The 20,831-nt window shown below is 43.4% G+C and overlaps 1 protein-coding gene across 1 annotated transcript in view; it reads left to right on the top strand.

Moving 5' to 3' along the window:
• Nucleotides 1–4,150, top strand: part of SUDS3 (SDS3 homolog, SIN3A corepressor complex component) — a 37,989-nt gene extending 33,839 nt beyond the window's left edge. Inside the window, exon 12 of the mRNA XM_019977741.2 lies at nucleotides 694–4,150. Coding sequence (XP_019833300.2) covers nucleotides 694–792 — 99 coding nt within the window. The 3' untranslated portion in view covers nucleotides 793–4,150. The remainder of the gene's footprint in view (nucleotides 1–693) is intronic.
• The last annotated feature ends 16,681 nt before the right edge of the window (nucleotides 4,151–20,831 follow it).

The following is a 20,831-nucleotide window of genomic DNA, read 5'->3' as shown; positions in this document are numbered from 1 at the left end:
GGATGCTGTGTATTGAGTGCCCCTGGCAGCTCTGGCAGGCCCCCGCTGGAAGAGTTCTTTCTCAGTTCTGTGGAAGAATATATGTGCCCTGTCCAGTGCCAGACATCTGATCGCATCTGTGGGAGAATGATACTGTCAGGAGGGAAGGACTGTCTTAAGCTAATTTTGCCTTCTCAGCATCCTAATTGGACTTTCACTCACTCACAGGCATTTTTTGTTGTTAATTTTTCTATCATTTCTTGTTATGACCATTAGCCTTAATTGCCAGGAAACTAGAGTTCTAGAAGGCTGTACCATGAAAGTCCCTTGGGTCAAGGAAAATATTTTCCTATTTGGAAGTTTGTTTATCAATATGTGTGTCTTAATGTTGCTAATGCTGTAATCAAACCAAACAAGAAAGAGTCCTTAAGATGGAGGCAGAAATGAAAAAGAAACTCAGGATCACTGTGCTTTCCATTTTTGTACTCAAAGTTGTAAAAAAGGTGACTGGAAGAAATGAGTTCAAGTGCGGATGCCTGCTGTCTGCAGTGGAGGCCACAGGTCAAGGAGGTGCCTATGAAGGCCTCTTGGGTTGACAGGAAGAGGTTGCCCGCTGTCTGCCGGCACCTAGTTGATGCAGACATCCCTGTGCTCTGAAACATGTGTCCCTCAGTACTGCCTTCTCATCCTGTTCCTTTTCCTTCTCTCCCACAGATCTGGGTGAGGAAGACAAGCGACAGCACCAAGATGAGGATTTACTTGGGCCAGCTTCAGCGTGGGCTCTTTGTGATCCGCCGGAGGTCAGCGGCTTGATGTTCTCCAGTATTCTTCTTCCCTCGACCCTTTTTCTGGAATGGTTTTTGGTTTTGTCTTGTTTTCTTAATAGAAAATTTTTAACTTGGGAATGGCTCCTTGGCCTTGGCAGATGGAGAACACTGTGGTGGATTCTGCAAGGCACTCTCGTGGCCAGCCCCATCCCGCCTTGCATCATTCTTTCCCTGCGCCAACTTCTTCCGGTCGTCCGTCACCCTGAAACTGTTGTACTCTCTGGAGCATTGGGAGTTGGCTTTACCAATTTTTTTTTTTTTTGCTTATGCTTTGTCTTTTTTTTTTTTTCTCTTTTAAAGCCTCCTCTGAAGAGACAGCTCTCTCTATTATCTGTAGGTCTTTCTTCCATGGCGAGGAGCAGGAAGGGGTACCCTCTGCAATGCGTTTTCACCTTTTGAATCCAATCAGTGGATCACATAGGTCCCTTCCTTGTCGAGCGCAGTTCGCTGCTTCCCCAGAAGCTTGGGGCAGAGGTCCTAGCAGAAGAAGAGTCATTCTCCGGACTCTAAGCCTTCTTGGAGAAACGAATGTCTTGTGTTACGTCTGGTGTGTTCCATCCATTCCACCGGCTGAAAGACAGAAAAGTTTGCATGAGAGACAACGTGCACTGCAGTAAACAGAGCTGGGGCAGGGAGAGTGTTTCATATTCATAAAGTGCTGAAGGTACTGATTTCAAATGTTGTTTAGACAAGTGGTTTGTTCACACAGATTTATTCTAGCTCAGTCTGGAACACGAAGTGATCATTTCAGAAATGTTAGTGTGTAGTTCACTGCTGTCTCCTGCTCCCAAGTAGATGAGGTGGTCCCTGCTGCCAGCTGATGATCTGGGTTGTCTGTGGTCTGTGGGGAAGTGAGGTGGATGGTGGAGTCATCAGTGATCTGTACACTTTAACTCAGATCGCACTCTTGTTGCTGATGCCTGTGTTTCACCTTGGCCCTTCCAAACCCATGAAACCTTGTCAGCTCCCAGGAGCTCTGGCCCAGGTTGGAGACAAAGAAGGCTATGACCACCATTAAACCCACTGTCTCCCTAAATGAATCCGGATGAAACAGCCTGCCCTGCTCACGTTCCTTCGCTCTCCAGATTGGACAGATGACTTACTGGCTGATTGTTTGCTTTAATATTCTTGTTGCCATCTTAAGATGTTAAAGTATTTGGGTCAAGTGTTAGCATCTCTGAGCAATCAGTAGACGTTATGTGTCCTAGGAAACCTTTGTAAGCAATTCCCTTGGTCTCAAGTGATTGTCTTCGTATTATCTCTTGATACACATGTCCCAAAGTAGGTTGTGGAGCTACTTGTGAGCACAAGTAGATTATCTTCTCCAGAGTCCTGGCTTCAACAGAGACCAAACCTTAGTGACCCAGAGTAAAGGCTTGTACAGGTACATTTGAGTTTTAATTTATAATCCAGTTTTTCTCTCATTTTCTTCTGGTGTTGGAATCTCATTTAGAAAACAGGATAAATGACGTCATTTATCAGAAGTTGCCCAGGCGTTCTGAGTTTCTTTACTGCCTTCCAGCCTCCCACGGTGATGATTTTTACAATAGTGAACCGGATCTGCACTAAACAGGGCCTTCACCTTTTATTTTTTCTTGGCAGCCTTTGCTGTAAGGGCAGCCCTCTCTTGGCTGAATTTTCGCTGTGGTGTGTGTCACCTCCCATAATATCAGGGAGCTCTTTGTTATCCCCTTGCACACTGTGCTGGAAATTTATTTAGATGTATTTTGTGTGTGTTGCCATCAAAGATGGTTTAAAAAAAATTTTTTTTTTTTTTTAATGATTGTCTTATCTTCCTACCACTGCTCTAGAGTTTCTTTGGGGGAGTGGTGGTGGTAAGAATTGTATTGATAACAACTTTTCAGCATTGAAGCAGCAGCAACTCGCCTTGTTTTCTGGCCTTGCCTGGTGGTTCCTTTGTGCTTTCATGAAAAGAATAGTGATTTGAAGACCAGGCACTTTAGCCTTTTCTCTTCTGTAAATTTGGAGAATGTTTGAGGCCACGCTTCAGCGTGGACTCTGCCACACCACTACCTTCTCAGTATCCTCACAGCCCTTCACAGTCATGATGTGGTGAGAATGGGGGAGACCATGTGGTCCACTTGAGATATGGCACAGTAAATTATATTCCTGATCCTGGTATATTTGCTTTTTATTGAGTCACTCCAGAGGTGAAGAGTCAGCAGTTCTGCCCCTCAGTTAGACCCCTGTGGTTGGTGACCAGGGAGGGAAGAGCCCCCTTGTTAGGAGATAGAGGTGCTTTTATGATGGGCCAAGTCAAACAAGACAAGGAAAAAACAGATTCTGAGCTTCCTAGAATAAGAGGGGCCTGGCTTTAACCCAGGTGGTTATTGTTCTTCCAAAAGGCCTTTATCTCGTCAGGGCATGAGATAAATTCCCAGATTCAAACTATTTCCTGAAAGTGGTACTTGGATAAAGTTTGGTCCAGACAATTCCAATCAATAACCTATACATATGTTAATCTGATCAAGAACCTGTATGTATGTTATTCAAGAAGCTGTATGTGTGTGATCCTGATCAAGAACCTGTCCACGTGTTTCGTTCGAGGCATCAGCCTCAAGTGTTGCCCGCAGTGTTTGCTGCGGGTGTGCCCTAATATTTATTTTACCTCCACCTAGGAGTTGTGTCTCCCTCTCTAAGCCGGTGTCCTCTTGAACAGTTTCCAGATTTCTGTAGCCATACCAAAGCCAGGATATTTTCCTTGATTTGGATACCAGTATTTATAGAAGTCTAACTAACTACCTAACTTTAAGTTTTTTTTTTTAAAGAAATTCTAACTGGGGCCAGTAGAAGATCCCAGAAGCTGATCTGCAAATCAAGCTACTTGTATTGGTGTGTGAGACCCTATGTTTAGGATTGGGTGACTTTTCTAAGAGAAATACAGGGGGTGGGATGGAATGGGTTTGGTTGCAATGTTGTTTTTTTTTTTTTTTTTTAACCTAACTTGACTGGCTGGGGGGAGGGGAGGGGGATCCTATTTTTTACAATATTTTTGTTTTTTATTTTCTATTACCATTTCCTTTTACCCTTGAATTTCTACTAAAATTCCTCCTGATAAAAAAATCTTGTTTCTAATCTGGGAATTTGAAATCTCGGTACTTAATGTTACACCGTTTTTTCCAAAGAGTTTAAAACACTTTAGTACCAGAACATGGCAAAAAATAATAACAACATACAGCCATTTCAAGCAGTTGGTGGGCTTTTTTTTTTTTATACAATAACATCATTAACTGGTACATTAAATGTTCTGAGAGGTGAATGTAACAAGTAGAGGGTTTTATTTTTTTTCTTTAAATGACAATAAACTTTCAAAGAGAAAACCAGCATGTAATCTGTGTGACATCCATTGATTGCCTAAATGATTAAAATTTATTTTAGGTTTTCCCTTCAGTGGTCATGGAGGAAGGAAGTTGGAGAAGAGGGAGGGACCTCCTAGACATTAGCTTGCTGTGAAGAGTGAGATATGTGTGATGTCCAAGATGAACTCCCAGGTCTGTAAAGAGCCAGTCTATGGTTGTCAACCCTTAAGTGTAGCCAGCTAAGCTGTCTTCTGGTCAGAAAGGATAGAAGAACGTGATTAAAAATGGAGTAAATACGGTTGACCTAAGGTAGGAAAGGCCTTAAGGTAAACTGGTCTGATGAAGAGGATGCTGTTCATTGAGAACTCAAGAGCAGTACTTGCCAGTCTCACCAAAAAACATGGTGTTTCCACAGCTCCCCCGGGGGGGTGAAGTGGTGAGGCCACTTTCTGCCCCTGGGGGCCAACGACATCTTGTGCTCACAGCCCAGTTGTGCTTGTAACACCCATTGGGAAGGGCTGCTCCACACTCTGGATAATGGAGAAGGGCAGTCACAATCTGCATAATTCTTTATTGTTATTGTAACAACTCACTGGAAATGAGTTATTTATTGTTATTCGTACAACTCATTGGAAACGACCCCGATGTTGGGAAAGATTGAAGGCTGAAGGAGAAGGGGGCACCAGAGGAAGAGATGGTTAGATAGCATCACCGACTCAATGGACATGAATTGGAACTCCAAGTGATAGTAGAGCACAGAGAAACCTGACGTGCTGCAGTCCATGGGGATGCAGAGTCAGACATGACTTAGCAACTGAACCACCACAACAGTCATATAGAAAAGTGCACAAATCTTAATTGTACAAGTTGTTTTCTCAGTGTGAGTACGTACGTGTAACCAGCATCTAGACCGAGAGACAGTGTCCATGAGCTCCATAGACCTTCAGTTATCATTCCTTGCCCCGGTAACTGCTTGCCTGACAAGTTTCCTCTGTTCTAATCACCTTAGCCTTCAAGCTTTTCAGGTCTGTGGGTCCTTCCATAGTTGTAGAAGAGCCAAGTTTCTGGTGTAGGCTAGGGGCTGTGGATCGGGGATATGAGAGCTGGCAGCAGAGGGTGTGGTTCAGACTTAGGTCAATGAGCTCACTCCTATTTGTTACCAAGGCAAATGTGGCTTGCCCTTGATGTTAGTATCTGCCTTTCAGCTGAGTACTCTATATATCAGGCTCTAGACTAAACCCTCTGTAGGAGGTGTTTTCTCACTTAATTGTGGCAGTAATCTGTTGAAGAGTACTGATACAAAATCAGTCCAAGGCTTCTTTGAAACCCAGAGATCAGCACCATGCCTGGTAAGTGCTCCGTGAATGGTAGCTGTCGAGCAGCGTTAGTGTAAAATGATGGGTAGAGTGAGGCAGACCCGGCGCTGTGCCCTTCACCTGCATCCTCTCGTTGAAGCCTTGTAACAGTCTTGGAGGGAGCACATCATTGTTATCACCAGTTTATGGAGGAGGAAGCAGGTTCCATTAGTCACAGAAAATGGTTCAGTAACTTCTCCAAGGTCACATACTGAGGGGCTGAGTCCAGATCTTTTGGATTCTAAGCCAGCTTTCCTACCTACTACCTTTTGCTGTCCTTTCCCGACCTCTTCTGTTAAAATCAGATTCAGCATTCTCACCTTTCTCCTTCAGTGCTTCCCTAGCTGTTTGCTTTTATCTGCTCTCACCTCTTGGACACACATCCAGAGAAAATTTTAGAGGTGAAAACACTTGGTCGGACCTTTCACCTTGCCAGATGACTCTGGCACTCTCCCTTGGTAGGAGAGCAGCTCCCGAGAGCTGAACTCCTGGCCAGGAGGTTGCCTGCCTTTGAAAAGGCATGAGTGTGCCAGTTCTGCAAGAGAAGGAACCGTTGAGAACACAAAAGAGTCTTCCATTTGAATGGAGCTGACTTGGTCTCATGAGCAGTGAGAGCAAGGCTTCAGAGGCAAACACGGATCTGGTTTTCCAACCCACTTTCTTCTTGCCTTTCCTGTGTATAAAGTGAGGAGGAGGGTTAGGAGCCATTGACCTGGTTCTAAAATGTGGGCAGAGAGCTAAATATCTGACATGGTGCTGTACTCTGCATGTTGCATCCTGTGGAGTCACCAGCTGGAAGAGAGAGCCACAGGGTTCCACATTACTTGCTGCAAGCTCAGCACCCACCAGCAACCTGGGCAGAAGCAGGAACAGAACGAATTTCTGGTGTCTCACTAGTGTTAGAGACTCCCCAAGCCCCATTTTTGGGTAAGTACTTTCCCAGCAAGGCGCACTGGGACTTCCTTGGAAGTCCAGTGGTTAAGACACTGCACTTCATTGCAGGGGGTGTGGGTTTGATCCCTGGTTAGGGAACTAAGATTCTGTGAGCTGCATGGCTTGGCCAAAAAAACCAAAAAAGCACTAGATGGAATGAACTAGAAATATGGCACCACCAGCTCACCCTGTTGGACGTAATTGCATGGCCAGAAATACGTTAGCCATAGCAACTTTTTTCATGCTAACTGGAATTGATATTTTTGTGAATAGGTGTGATTATTAAGACAAAGAGATATGTATGTTTAGGAGGCTCCCCAGGGGAGTGAGATAGATAAGACACAGCATAGGTACCTAGGTGCTTAATCCCTTTAACCCATTTTCTCTAATTTGTGTCTGCTCAATTCCCTGAAAGATAGAGATCTATAAGATGGCAGAATTTGCTTAACAGATTGGGGAAGACCAATAATCAAAATGGTAAAGCTTCTCTCCCCTGTTTCCCAGGAGCTGGAGACTCAGCAGTCTGGGTTCTGGTTTTCTGTAGGCCGATGCTCGGATCTGTTGGCATCAGTGCTCCCTTTGCCAGTGGTGTAGATGGGCCAGGGTAAAAGCAGGAGTATTCCAGAGCCAGCCAGGAGAGAACAAGCAGGTGCTGGGGTGGTGGGGGGCGGGGGGTGGGGGGGGAGCGGAATGCGGTGTGCAGCCCTAGGAATCCAGGCAAGGCCCTGCCGACAGTCAAGAATCACTTACTTCACCATCAAGTGTTTACAGAGATGCAGTGTGGCAGAGCAAAGCTTAGAAATCAGCCTTTGAATCCGGCTTTGCTGCTTAACTAGCCGTGTGACCTTGGGCAACGTAATCCCTCTGAACCTCAGTTCCCTCATCTGTTAAATAATAATATCTACCTTGGAGGGTGATTTTGAGGATTCTAATAATACTAACACATCTATTGCTTACTATGTGCTAGGCATTTTACATATATTAACTAATTGAATCCTTATAATCCTAGGAGGTAGGTAGTCTTATAATCCTTATTATGTAGTTGAGGAAATGGAGAATCAGCTTAGGTAACTTGCACAAGGTCACACTGCTTGTATGTAGTGAGTGAGCCAGGATGCCAAGGCCAGGTGGTCTCTCCTGAGTCCCTGCCCTTGTCCATGGTGGTGTCCATAACACAGGGCTGAACAGGGAGTGCCCAGTCTACGGAGTCTGTCCCTTCCATTGTCATCCTATGGTCATCTGTCTGCCGTCCTTAAGTGTCAGTCTGACAGCCGAATCCTAAGAGACCAGAGTGACTCCTGGGAAGCTTACTGGTTGAGTGTCAATAGACATTGAAGATAAAGATGTTGGCTTAGGAAATCATGCTAAAAATCAGCTACAAATGGGTTGTGAATACCCACTCTGTTGGGTTGAGAAGGATTCTGTGGCCCAAGTTTGGGTGGAGTGCGAAAGAGTAGTGGGCAAGGGGAGCCTGTTATTTGCCATCCCTGAGTTAGACCCCTTCCTTCATCTTGAAGCTGAAAGCATCTGAGGCCCAGGGATGATAACAATTTGCCTGAGAGTCACATGGCTAGCTCTGGGCAATGCATGGCTAGAACACAATTGGGCCAGTCATTTGAATTACTTGTGTCAGACTCTGTGCTGGGAAGCCTGGTGGAGAGTCCACTTTATGACCTGGCTAATTTGTTGCCTTAGTGGATTCATTTTTGCCTTTGTGTCTGCAGTAGAGGTGATGGGGGTCCTGGGTTTGTCATCCTGGTTTGGCCACTCATTGATCTTGGGACATTTGCATAACATCTGTGTGCTTCAGTGTTAGGCACTCACCCCAGTGTGCCTGGGACTTTTCTGGGTTTTGCACTGAAAATCTTACATCCCAGGAACCCCCTCAGATCCTGGCAAACCAGGACAGCTGGTCATTTTAAGTTTTCTCCTTTGTGAAATGGTGAGAATTGCCCCTTTTCCATGGAGTTGTTTTGAGGATTAGCTGATTTATTTGGGGTAAAGCACTTAGAAGTAGTAAGTGCTTGTTTAGGATGTAGTAAGATCTCAGTACCTGTTGTTGTTTCTTGCTCTTATTATTATGAGAGCTGACGTGTCTCTGCCACAGAATGGTTTCCTGGAGAGCCTCACTCTCATCCCAGACAAGATTGGGAACCTACCCACAGTCATCTGGTCACCTGTACCCAGTTGCTTGGGATGTTTTTTCTTCTTGAAACAGTCCATAATTAGAGACTGTGATAGTCATTGCATTCAATTCACATGATATTTATGCCACATCTATTTTACGTTATGTAGTAGATGAGGCTCTTTTTGAGGATTTAGAGAGAAAAGCATAGTTCCATGGTTGTCAGTAATTCTGGTTCAGTATAATAGATGTGGAGGAAGTGGGACTGGAATGTGGGTGATTGAGAAAATAATAGCAGCTGACATTTATTGAGCAAAGGGTTTAGCCTTTGTGTACATTATCATTTATTATTGATTGTAACCCTATAAGGTTGTGACTACAGATCTACATTTCACAGATTAGAAAGCTAAGGTTTCTAGAGGTGAAGAAACTTGCCTCAAGTTCAACCAAACTCAATTCCAAAGCAGGTCTTGCTGACCCAGAGTCTGTATTCTTACTAGCCATGGAACACTTTATAATTTCTCCTGAAAGAAAATAAAATTTGAGCTTGGCCTGAAAGCTGGGCCAGTCTCGAGCAGTGTCTGTGGCGGGGAACGGGAAATCACATGGAGGAGATGGCTGGAGTGAAAGCACGAGGTGGGAGAGTGGGGGCCGTGCTGAAAAAGTCAGAGAAGTGTGTGTTCAGCCATCAGCCTGCATGACTGTGCTTTGAACTTCAAAGCCAGTTTGCTCCCCAGCCCCATATCTTTTTGTCCTTCCATACCTTCTGGGGCTCACCTTCTGTAGTTCCCCGCCTCGCTCCTTTTCTCGCTCTCCTCGGCCCACCATGTCCCCCGCCCTCCTCCCCTTTTATATTGCCAGTGCAGCGGCTCGTGGCGGTCCTGCAGTGACGCTTTCCAATTTCACACTTACATGCTCCTGAAAGTATTCGTAAACTAACTCGTATGTAAAACCAATAAAGGGCAACAACACACATCCCTGTTAGACAGTAATTCTGTTTGACTCCCTTTTCTTCTGCTTTGATCCCGCTTCTTCCCACAAGCATGGTGCACTGCCCTTACCAGAAGGAGGAGCTTTCAGAAGTCCAAGTGTGGGAGAACCCTGGAAGCATACGAGGACTAGGAAGGAATAAGGGCTTGTGTTAATTGAGCACTTACTCTGTGCCCAGGTGAGTGCTAAGAACTTTTCCATACATCATCTTATCTAATGCACTCAGCAAGCATGAGAGATATGTCTTAATGATTCCCTAAGTTTCTAGAAGGGGGCTTCCCTGGTGGCTTAGTGGTAAAGAATCTGCCTACAGTGCGGGAGACACAGGTTTGAGCCCCTGGAGAAGGAAATGGCAATCCACTCCAGTATTGTTTTTTTTTTAATTAATTTGTTTTTGGTTGTGCTGGGTCTCTGTAGCTGCTCAGGCTTTCTCTAGTTGCGGTGAGCAGGGCTAACCTCTAGTACGGGTGCAGAGGCTTCTCACTGCGGTGGCTTCTCTTGTTGTGGAGCACAGGTTCTAGGCATGCACAAGCTTCCGTGGTTGTAGCATGTGGGCTCAGTAGTTGTGGCTCCTGGGCTTAGTTGCTCTGCGGCATGTGGAATCTTCCCGGATCAGGGATCAAACCCTTGTCTCCTGGATTCTTTACCACTGAGTCACCAAAGAAGCCCCCATTCCAGTGTTCTTGCCTGGGAAATCTCATGGACAGAGGAGTCTGGCAGGCTACAGTCCATGGGGTTGCAAAAGAGTTGGACACAACTTAGCAACTAAACAACAGTTTTCCAGATGAAGAAATGGAGGCTCAGAGGAGTAAAAATGTGTTCACCTCTGCATCCCCTTCATGTGTCTCCTTTCCCCACTGGTTTCTCCTGTCCCTAACAGACTGGCCAGGTCCAGAGAATGCTGAGATATCACTGGAGTCAACCCCTTCCATTTTCACACCTGGTAAGCCACCTCCGAAGTTCACTGTGAGGATTAAATGAGGTCATGGAAAGCAAGCAGCCAGAACAATGGCCCTCATGCTTGAAACAAGCCTTTAGGTTGCTCTCCGCACTTCAGAGAATGTATCCCACATCGCTCACTGCCCCTGTTAGAGACCGTTGTTATCTTAGTTGTCATCTTTCCTACCTGCTTGTGTCCCATCATGACTTGAGGCTAAACTCACTGCTCCCTTGCCCACAGTAAGCCAACAGAAACCACTAGCGACAGGGCTTGAAATTCAAGACCAAGCAGGTGTCCAGGCCTCTCCTCTTCACCATATTAACGCCTCTCTAGAGAATAGTTTGAACCACTACCCCTCTGGTTGTGCTGAGAAACCTAATGGACTGTGAGCCAGTGAAGAAAGGGCCTGGATCAAGGAACTTTGTTTTTCCTCCAAATTCCCAGGGACTGGTATACAGTAGGCACACATTAAATGCTTATTGAACAAATCGATAGGTGACTGTTGCCTGATTTCTGATTGCAGCTTATTAGTCTCTCTCTAAGATCAACGTAATGCACATGCAGTTTAGAAAGTCAAAGGATTTTATCAAGTGGCCACAAAATGCAGTAGTCCTCTGTTTTCTCCTTCATTTCCCCTCCCAGAATCAACTACCTCACCTCCTTAAGCTGATTATTTTGGTATTTAACTTCTATATCTCCTTGTTACTAATGCTGGACATATCCATCCTAGGCATTCTCTATTAAATTCCTCCTGTGGAAGCCATTCTGTACTCCCCCAAAATAGATCTTTAGTAATTTTGATTAGCTCAGTATTCAGTGTTTACATCCTTATGGCTGGAGAACACTGGAGCTGTGAATAGTTGCAGCTGAATCATGTTGTAAACTGTGGTTGCCTTTTCTTTCCTGGACAATGTTTCCCCCAGGAGTTAATAATTACCTTGCGTTTTGCCCTCATTTTTGTTTTCTTGGTTTTCTGTGTACTCTTATAAATTTGACCTCAAAGACTTCAATGAGTGTCTCAATTCCCAATAAGACATTGAGATGCATCAGGTATTCCATACGTTCCATCGCCCTGAGAAGCTTCCTGCCTGAGGGCCTCTGACCTCCACTCTGAACCGGTTGCCCTGCAGCCTGACACATAGCTGTCCCTCTGGGGTTCCCCTCCTCACCACCATCCTGGAGATCCCCTATATCTCTCTGTGTTTGGCTCTCCCATCTCTTGTTTCTCTTGTCTTGTTTCTCTGCTTCCTCCCCAATTTGGGTAAAACGCATCTTGCAGTAACTTACCAAGCGTGATTCAAAACACTTCTATTCTTGTACTTCTGTTGATGCTTTGGCTGGTATAACTTAAGTTTTTCATGCCCAGAATTTAGTCCCTTACATATCCAGAACTTAAAAGGCCTCTTAAGTACTTAGCTCTTAATGGTATTTCAAACAGCCCCTCCCTCCCTGGACGTCCATTTCTAGAAATTCTTTGTGCTGCTAATTCATTATTTTCAAGTTCTTCATTGTCAGGTTTTAAAATTCAGGTTTTTTTTTTTTTTTTTTCTTTTTCAGTTTACTTCCCAGCTTCTAAAATTTGGTTGTTTCTTCTCCAGTGTTTCTCCATTTTGGAGGGTTTAATTCTGACTTGGAGATTGTTTTTCTGTAAGATTTTGAAGGCAGTGTTTATTGCTCTCTAGCTTCCAATGTTGTCTTTGAGAAGTCTGAAGCCATTCTGACTACTGATTTTTTGATCTGACCTTTTTCTCCAGCTAATTCATCACTATATACTTGGTTTATAACATTGTGTGCAAGTTTGAGGTGTACAACATAGTTTGATACATGTGTGTTATGATTATCAATAAGGCTAGTTAAACATATCCATCACCTCATTAGTTATGTTTGTGTGTGGTAAGAACTTTTAAGATCTACTGTCTTCGTAACTTGCAAGCACACACTACAGTATTGTTAACTAGTCACCATGCTGACCATTACATCCTCAGACTCTATTTATTTTATAACTGGAAGTTTGTACCACTGAACACCTTCACCCATTTCCTCCAGCTCCTATGCTCCGCCTTTGGCAACCACCAATCTACTGTTTCTATGAGTTCTTTTTTTTTAGCTTCCACATATAAGTTATATGCAGCATTTTTATTCTGTTTATTTCACTTAGCATAATGCCCTCAAGGTTCATTGATATTGTTGCAAATGATAGGATTTTCTTTTGTGTGTGTGTGCTTGTGGTTTTCTTATTTCAGCAAGATCTTAGTTTCCTGACCAGGGATTGAACCTGGTCCCATAGCAGTGAAAGCACTGAGTCCTAACTGCTGGACTGCCAAAGAATTCCCTGTACCACATTTTCTTTATCCATTCCTCTATCACAGGTTTTTCTCATGTCTTGGCTATTGTGAATAATTCTTTGGTGACAAGTTGGTGCAGATATTTCTTTGAGATGATGATTTCATCTTCTTTGGATATATACCCAAGAGTGGGATGGCTGGATCATCTGGTAGTTCTATTTTTAACTTCTTGAGGAAGCTCCATACTTTTTCCATAATAGCTGTCCAAATTTACATTCCCACCAACACTGCATAAGAGTTTCCTTTTCTCCGTATCCTGGCCAGCACTTGTTAACTCTTGTCTTTTTGATGATAACCATTTTACAGGTGTGAAGTAACATCTCATCATGGCTTTGATTTTCATTTCTCTGAGCACCTTTTCATGTACCTGTGGGTCATCTGTGTGTCTTCTTCAGTGATCTGAGTTTTTAACATCTCTGGAAGCTCATATGATCCTTGGTGTTTTGAAAGCCCATGACAGTGGGCTGTGGCATGGACCCATAGTGCTGAGTGGTTAGTGGGCTTTTTCAATTCTGGAAACTTAGATCCTCAAATTCTAAGAGTTGAAATATTTAAATATATATGTTTAATATATTAAATGTTTAATATTAATACATTAAAATATTGTATATAATCTTAAATATTATATAATATAAATATTTTAATTCTCAGAATTTCAGGATTTTATATATATATATTGTACACACACACATAAATAAATATACACACACCTACATATTTCGTGGATGTGGTAGTCAGCCTCCAAGATGGTCCCAATGATCCTCACCTCCTGATAATCATACCCTTGTACAGTTCTCATTATTGGACCAGGGTCTGTCTCTGTGACCAACAGCATACAGTGAAGTGATAGTAACTCCCTGCTGAGACTGGGGTATAAAAGGCACTGTGCCTTCCATTTGGCCATGTTCTTTCGTTCTCCTGGATCACTTGCTTTGGGGGAAGCCAGCTACCATGTGCAGAAGCCTTATGGCGAGGCCTCCTGCCAATAGCCAGGTAGCAACTGAGGCTTCTTCCAGTAGCCATGTGAGTGAGTCACGCTGGAGAAACTCCTCTAAGCCCAAGTCCAGCCTCCAATGAGACAGCAACCTTTGCTGGCACCTTGCTTGAAGCCTCTTGGAGGGCTCTGAGCCAGAACTATGCCATTAAACTGCTCGCAGATCTTGTCCTTCAGAAACAAGGTAAGAGAATAAATGTTTGTTATAAGTTTTCTGTGTGGTTGGGGTGATTTAAAAAAAAATAGTTTATGTATATATTTATTGACTGCACCAGGTCTTCATTATTGCATGGGTTTTTCTCTAGTTTCATAGAGTGGGGGCTGCTCTCTGGTGCATGGGCTTCTTATGGCAGTGGCTTATCTTGTTGCAGAGTACAGGCTCAATAGTTGTGGTGCACAGGTTTAGTTGCCCTGTGGCATGTGGATCTTTCTGAACCAGGGATCGAACCCATGTCTCCTGGACATGGCTCTACCACTGAGCCACCAGGGAAGCCCTGGGGTGACTTTTCTCTTATGCAGCGATAGATAAATTATATAATGGATAGTTTCCTCCCCTCCATTTTTTCTGTTCTTGCATTCAAGGATTCCTATTGGACAGTAGACTTCCTATGTGGGTGGGTGGGTTAATCACTTAGTTGTGTCTCTTTGACACTCTTTGCGACCCCACGACCTGTAGCCCATCAGGCTCCTCTATCCGTGGGATTCTCCAGGCAAGAATACTGGAGTGGATTGCCAGTCCCTTCTCCAGAGGATCTTCCTGACCCAGGGATCGAACCCAGGTTTCCTGCATTGCAGGCAGATTCTTTGCCATCTGAGCTACAGGGAAGATCTCAGCCAGGGTGAAAGTGAAAGTGAAGTCGCTCAGTCGTGTCCGACTCTCTGCTACCCCATGGACTGTAGCCTACCAGGCTTCTCCATCCATGGGATTTTCCAGGCAACAATACTGGAGTGGGTTGCCATTTCCTTCTCTAAGACTTCCTATAGCAGTCTTTAAATTTTCATTTATTTCCTATTTTTCTTTGTCTTTTTCCTTTCTGTTTTGGGTGATTTTCTTAACTTTATTTTCTAAACTTTCTATGGAGTTTAACTTTTGCTCTTTCATTAAAACAATTTTTAAAAAAATTTTTTTATTCTGTAAGTTTTCATTCTCTCTCTTTAAAAAAAAAAAAAATGTGGGACCCAGTTCTGGAGTCCTTTAGTCCAAAGACCTTTAGTTTTACCTTTTCTAGAGGAGAAATCTCCAGTCTCTTTCCAGGTTGGGATCTTGGCAGTCTTGCTACAGGAAATAGGGAGACAGATCTGGGGAACTTACAGCTTCTTAAGCTGAATTTCAGTCATTCCCACTGCCTTCACTTTTGTTTCTAGAGGCATCTTCCTTCCTGATTAGGTGCTGGTATTCCATGTTCCTCTGCTTTATCCACTGTTGTGTTTTGTTTTTTTCATCTACATTCAGCTTCTACAGTTGTTTTTTTTTTTGTTTTTCCTCTGCCTATTCTCTCCACTCTGATGGGTATAAAACCTAAAACAACAACAAAAACAAAACACTTTATGTATACTTAACCAACCCTTCATGCCTTAACTGTCCCCATCTCTCTCTGGGACCTTCTGTGACTCATTCAACCTCTTCCTAATCAACACCAATAAGAGGACATTGGCTTTCTCACTGTCACTGTGGTTCTGAGGTCACAGCAAATGAATAACTGCAGTGGGAGCACTCACAAGTTGTTTCTGAATAATCAGTCCATCAATACTAAGCACACCTGCTGGTTCATGCGTGAAGACACGTCAGTGGCCTTGACCTACAGACTTTGACTTCGGAGCCAAGTGTCAAAATTTAAGAGGAGGAATTTACATACACACACCTTGGAGGTCTGAGTATGTTATATAAAACAATGCCAGTGGGTTTATATGCATATATATGTACATACACACATCTCAAAAATGAGCTTTCTTGTGAAACAAAACCCACCTTTGGACTGTGGGTGAAATGAGAAGCATGAAAAATGTTTAGCCTAAAGAGTATTTAAATATTCATGACATCTTCAAAGCAAAGCTGTTGGGAAGACTAAGCCACCCAAACACAGCTGGGATAGTACAATGAGGTGTCTTGAAAAATCACAGAGTCCTGTGCAGGGCTGAGAATATTCAGAGATGACCTAGCCTGACCCCCTACTGCCTGCATGTCATGTTCATTATTAGCAAGATAAGATTAATATTTAGAAAGTATAATACTATTTTGCCAGTTTGAAGAAAATTATATTTTGGGTTATACAACTTACTTGGGATAGCAAATTCCATTTGTTGACTCCCTGTCTTTCCCCATGTGGTATGGTTTTAAAGATGGCAGTTACGTGGCACACTCATCAGTATTCTCCTTTATACCCTTGACAGACATTACTAATCAATCATGGCCCTCATTCTCTCTCAGTCCTGCAATGTGACGTTTCATGATCCTTTTCCATGCAGTGGCCACCAGCAGTGGTTTAGGGGTAGGGTGGAGTGGGGTGGCAGGCACACCCACCAGATGAAACATAAAGCCTTTTCTGGTTGAGTCTTTTATCACTAATCTCTGTTGAACATGCTCCTGTTCACGTTACTTTATCCAGAACTGATCTAGGCATGGTCCATACTGAACACACTAGGGTAGAATTTTGGCTTTTTGTGGCCTAAAATCACTTTAGCAATTTTGTTTTTGGTATCTCATCTCCCATGGTTACTCTGGATTTTGATTAAAATTCCAAGGGTTTAAGTGTTTATGCAGTCGACTTCTTGAACTGAATAGTATGCTTTACCCTACTACACATCTTTCTTTCTTTTTGGCTATGCTGCACAGCATGTGGGATCATAGTTCCCAAGGAACCATGCAGGCAGGGGATCAAACCTGTGCCCCTTGCATTAGAAGTATGGAGTCCCAGCCACTGGACCACTAGGGAAGTCCACATCATCGTATTCTGATTCTGAACCAGGGGTCAGCAAACCACGACCCACAGAACAAATTCAGCCTGTGACCTGCTCTGGTGAGTTGTCTTATTGGAACACAGCCACACCCATAAATTTGCACATTGTCCATGATTGCTTTCACACTAAAAGGGCAGAGCTGAGTAGTTATGAAAAAGACTGTCTGGCCCACAAAGTCAAAAATACTTGGCAAAAACACTCATTGGTACTCTCTGCAGTTGTAGGCTAAAATTAGCAGTGGACATGGAGCTGATTCCTTCAGGGTGGTGGCTGGGCCCTGGAGGTGCTGGCTCCTGTCAATTATTCTAAGATGTTTTGTACCTCAATTTTTCCATCTTTGAAATGGGGAAGAAAATACCTGTTTTTCCATCTTCCAGACTTTCATGTAAACGAGATTTCAAGTACGAGAACCAGCCTTGAACAGATTGCAAAGCGGAAGCCTGTAAGATCCAACCCACAGGTGTTCTCTTTGGCTTACACAATGAACAGTAAATTGAATTAACTGGACTTTTTTTTTTTTTAATTGAGAGATTTTTGAACATCTCCTGAATAACTAGCTAACTTAGTAAGACTGAGTTTGTTGTCTTACATGAACACAATGTCTGGCATTGAGTAGAGGCATCTCCCTTTAGACAGCACACACTTTCCTGGTAACCAGTCCCACCATGCCAGTTATCTCCCCAACTTGGAAGCCATGTCAGTTACTATTTAAATGCCCCATTTCAGTTATTTACTTTGCCCTGGTGGCTCCGTGGTAAAGAATCTGCCTAACAATGCAGGAGACATGGGTTGGATCTCTGGGTTGGGAAGATCCCTTGGAGAAGGAAATGGCAACCCACTGTAGTAGTCTTGCCTGGGAAATCCCATGGACAGAGGAGCCTGATGGGCTATAGTCCAGGAGCTGAAAGAGTCAGATATGACTTAGCAACTAAATAACAACAACTAACCTTGTAGACAGTTGAATCTGCAACTTACATATCTAAGCAGGAGAGATTTTCAACTGGGTCTAAGGAAGAATATCATCTATAAGATGATGTGCACTTTACAACCATTTGAACTGAATTGATAGAAAAACTTCTTAATTCTTTGCATTTTAATGGAAGTTATCTTTCAATGGGGACAGGACATTTAAAGTAACAATACATGAAAGAGGGACTTCCTGGTGGTCCAGTGGTTAAGACACTTTCCTTCCAATGCAGGGGGCATGGGTTCAGTCCTTGGTTGAGGAACTAAGATCCCACATGCCTTGCCAGTGCAGCCAAAAAATAAATAAAAATAAAAAACTGAGATAGTGCAACAGAAATTGAGATAAAAGCATAAATCAATGAATCAGAAAGCAGAAAAATAAAACATTAAAAAATACATGAAAGAAAAGTTGTTTTTGGTACACACACACATAATTGTATATTGTGATGTTCATTTACATATTGAGGGCAAAATGTTACCTCTGAAAAGTTATAGGGGAACTCATGATTACGTTCAAATCCCAGCTAGGCTCATGGAGTCACCAACTGGTACCTTGGACAGCAGCACCCCCCACCCTCCCCCCCGCACACACACCTGCCCGCTGCCAATTCTTTGGTGTGAACTCTTATTTTTTTGATGGTTGTAACTCCTATAAAGGAGAACAGCAAATAAGAGAATGGGTAGCTACTCAAATATCTAGTCTTCACAACATTTTAATTATTTCTTTTTTGTACTCTCAGGGTGTTTATCTAACTGCTATTTTAAGGCCTAATTGGTGGCAGGGGTTTGTTTATTCTTCCTGAAAGCTACAAAGCATTTGCTTTTTGCTTTCTTCACTGCTCTTTCAACAGTGTCTGTACACAGTTAACAGTCAGTAATGCTCATAGAGTGAAAACTTGCCCCTCCTCCAGTGACACTTATATTTGCTCACCTCGGTCGCAAAAAGCAAGGTGCTAATGGGGAAGGGTTAGAACATTTGATCTTTTCTGGAAAGTGTGTTTTGTTTGGGCTTGCTGTAATAGGCTACATCCCCTTGACAACTTTGTTCACAAGATCAGATCAGTCGCTCAGTTGTCTCCGACTCTCTGCAACCCCATGAATTGCAGCATGCCAGGCCTCCCTGTCCATCACCAACTCCTGGAGTTCACTCAGACTCACATCCATTGAGTCAGCGATGCCATCCAGCCATCTCATCCTCTGTCGTCCCTTTCTCCTCTTGCACCCAATCCCTCCCAGCATCAGAGTCTTTTCCAATGAGTCAACTCTTTGCATCAGGTGGCCAAAGGACTGGAGTTTCAGCTTTAGCATCATTCCTTCCAAAGAAATCCCAGGGCTGATCTCCTTCAGAATGGACTGGTTGGATCTCCTTGCAGTCCAAGGGACTCTCAAGAGTTTTCTCCAACACTACAGTTCAAAAGCATCAATTCTTTGGCGCTCAGCCTTCTTCACAGTCCAACTCTCACATCCATACATGACCACAGGAAAAACCGTAGCCTTGACCAGACGAACCTTTGTTGGCAAAGTAATGTCTCTGCTTTTGAACATGCTATCTAGGTTGGTCATAACTTTTCTTCCAAGGAGTAAGCGTCTTTTAATTTCATGGCTGCAGTCACCATCTGTAGGGATTTTGGAGCCTAGAAAAATAAAGTCTGACACTGTTTCCACTGTTTCCCCATCTATTTCCCATGAAGTGGTGGGACCAGATGCCATGATCTTCATTTTCTTAATGTTGAGCTTTAAGCCAACTTTTTCACTCTCCACTTTGACTTTCATCAAGAGGCTTTTGAGTTCCTCTTCACTTTCTGCCATAAGGGTGGTGTCATCTGCATATCTGAGGTTATTGATATTTCTCCCGGCAATCTTGATTCCAGCTTGTGTTTCTTCCAGTCCAGCGTTTCTCATGATGTACTCTGCATATAAGTTAAATAAACAGGGTGACAATATACAGCCTCAATGAACTCCTTTTCCTGTATGGAACCAGCCTGTTGTTCCATGTCCAGTTCTTTTTTTTTTTCCCCATGTCCAGTTAGAACTGACCTGCATACAAATATGCTTCCTGACCTGCATACACATTTCTCAAGAGGCGGGAAGTGAGTAAAAATAAGAGAATCAGATCTAGCACGCTCCCTGAGCACCAGTATACACATACTCATGCATACACAATGCATTTCAAAGTGAACTCTCCACAAAACACACAGCACCAAAGTCATTCCAAGTCTAGATCCTTGTTCATACTTCATATTTCACAACCCATTCTGGCAGCAAACCGGACAGCACTTAGCTCTTTTGCAGCCAAGAAGAAATTTCCTTCCTCATCACATTATTCCATATTAATATCATTTTTCCTTCAGGCTGTTAGCACTCCTCTCTGTACCCCTCGCTAGGCAGGTCATCATGCACATCTCTTGTTCTGTTATTTAAATCTGGTGTTTAACCTTTCCTGTGTTGGTTTCTTTATCTCTGCCTGGTTATATACAAACTGGATATAAGGAAAGGTAGAGATTAGTACAGTTCCCTGTACCAAGACAAATACAAGCCACATGTGTGATTTAAAGTTTTCTAGTAGCCACATAAAGAGGAACAGATGAAATTAACATATTTCATTTAACCTCTTATCTCTCTCTCTCTCTATCTGTTTTTTTGCCTCACTGTGTGGGATCTTGGTTCACCGACCAGGGATCATACCTGTGCCTCTTGCAGTGAGAACACAGAATCCTTACCACTGGACTGCCAGGGAAGTCCCAAACCCAATGTATCTAACATATCACTTCAGTATATAAAAATTATGTGTTGACTGATTAAAAATCTCTGTATTCCTGCCACACCAGCCTTTTTTCCCTGATTTTGGTGTCAGCATTACGGACTGACTTGTGTGGTTACAAAGGTTGAGCACTGCATTACTCTAGGGGGCAACACTCAGCCAGGCTTCCATAGCTGGCAGTGTACCTGGCGCCCCTCAAGTTGTGCAGTGCCCAACCTGCACAACACCTCATGTGAGGGCTGTCAGCCTCTTACCTCTTGATTATTGCTATGCTCATCCCTTTGGAGAAAGAATAAAGGATTGTTAGAGCAGGCACATTCACTTGGGCTCAGCTACAA

The sequence above is a fragment of the Bos indicus genome, chromosome 17 (genome assembly GCF_029378745.1).
Source record: "Bos indicus isolate NIAB-ARS_2022 breed Sahiwal x Tharparkar chromosome 17, NIAB-ARS_B.indTharparkar_mat_pri_1.0, whole genome shotgun sequence".
In the NCBI taxonomy this organism is placed as follows: domain Eukaryota; kingdom Metazoa; phylum Chordata; class Mammalia; order Artiodactyla; family Bovidae; genus Bos; species Bos indicus.
The sequence above is the reverse complement of the archived record's forward strand: the minus strand, read 5'-3'. Positions and strand labels throughout refer to the sequence as shown.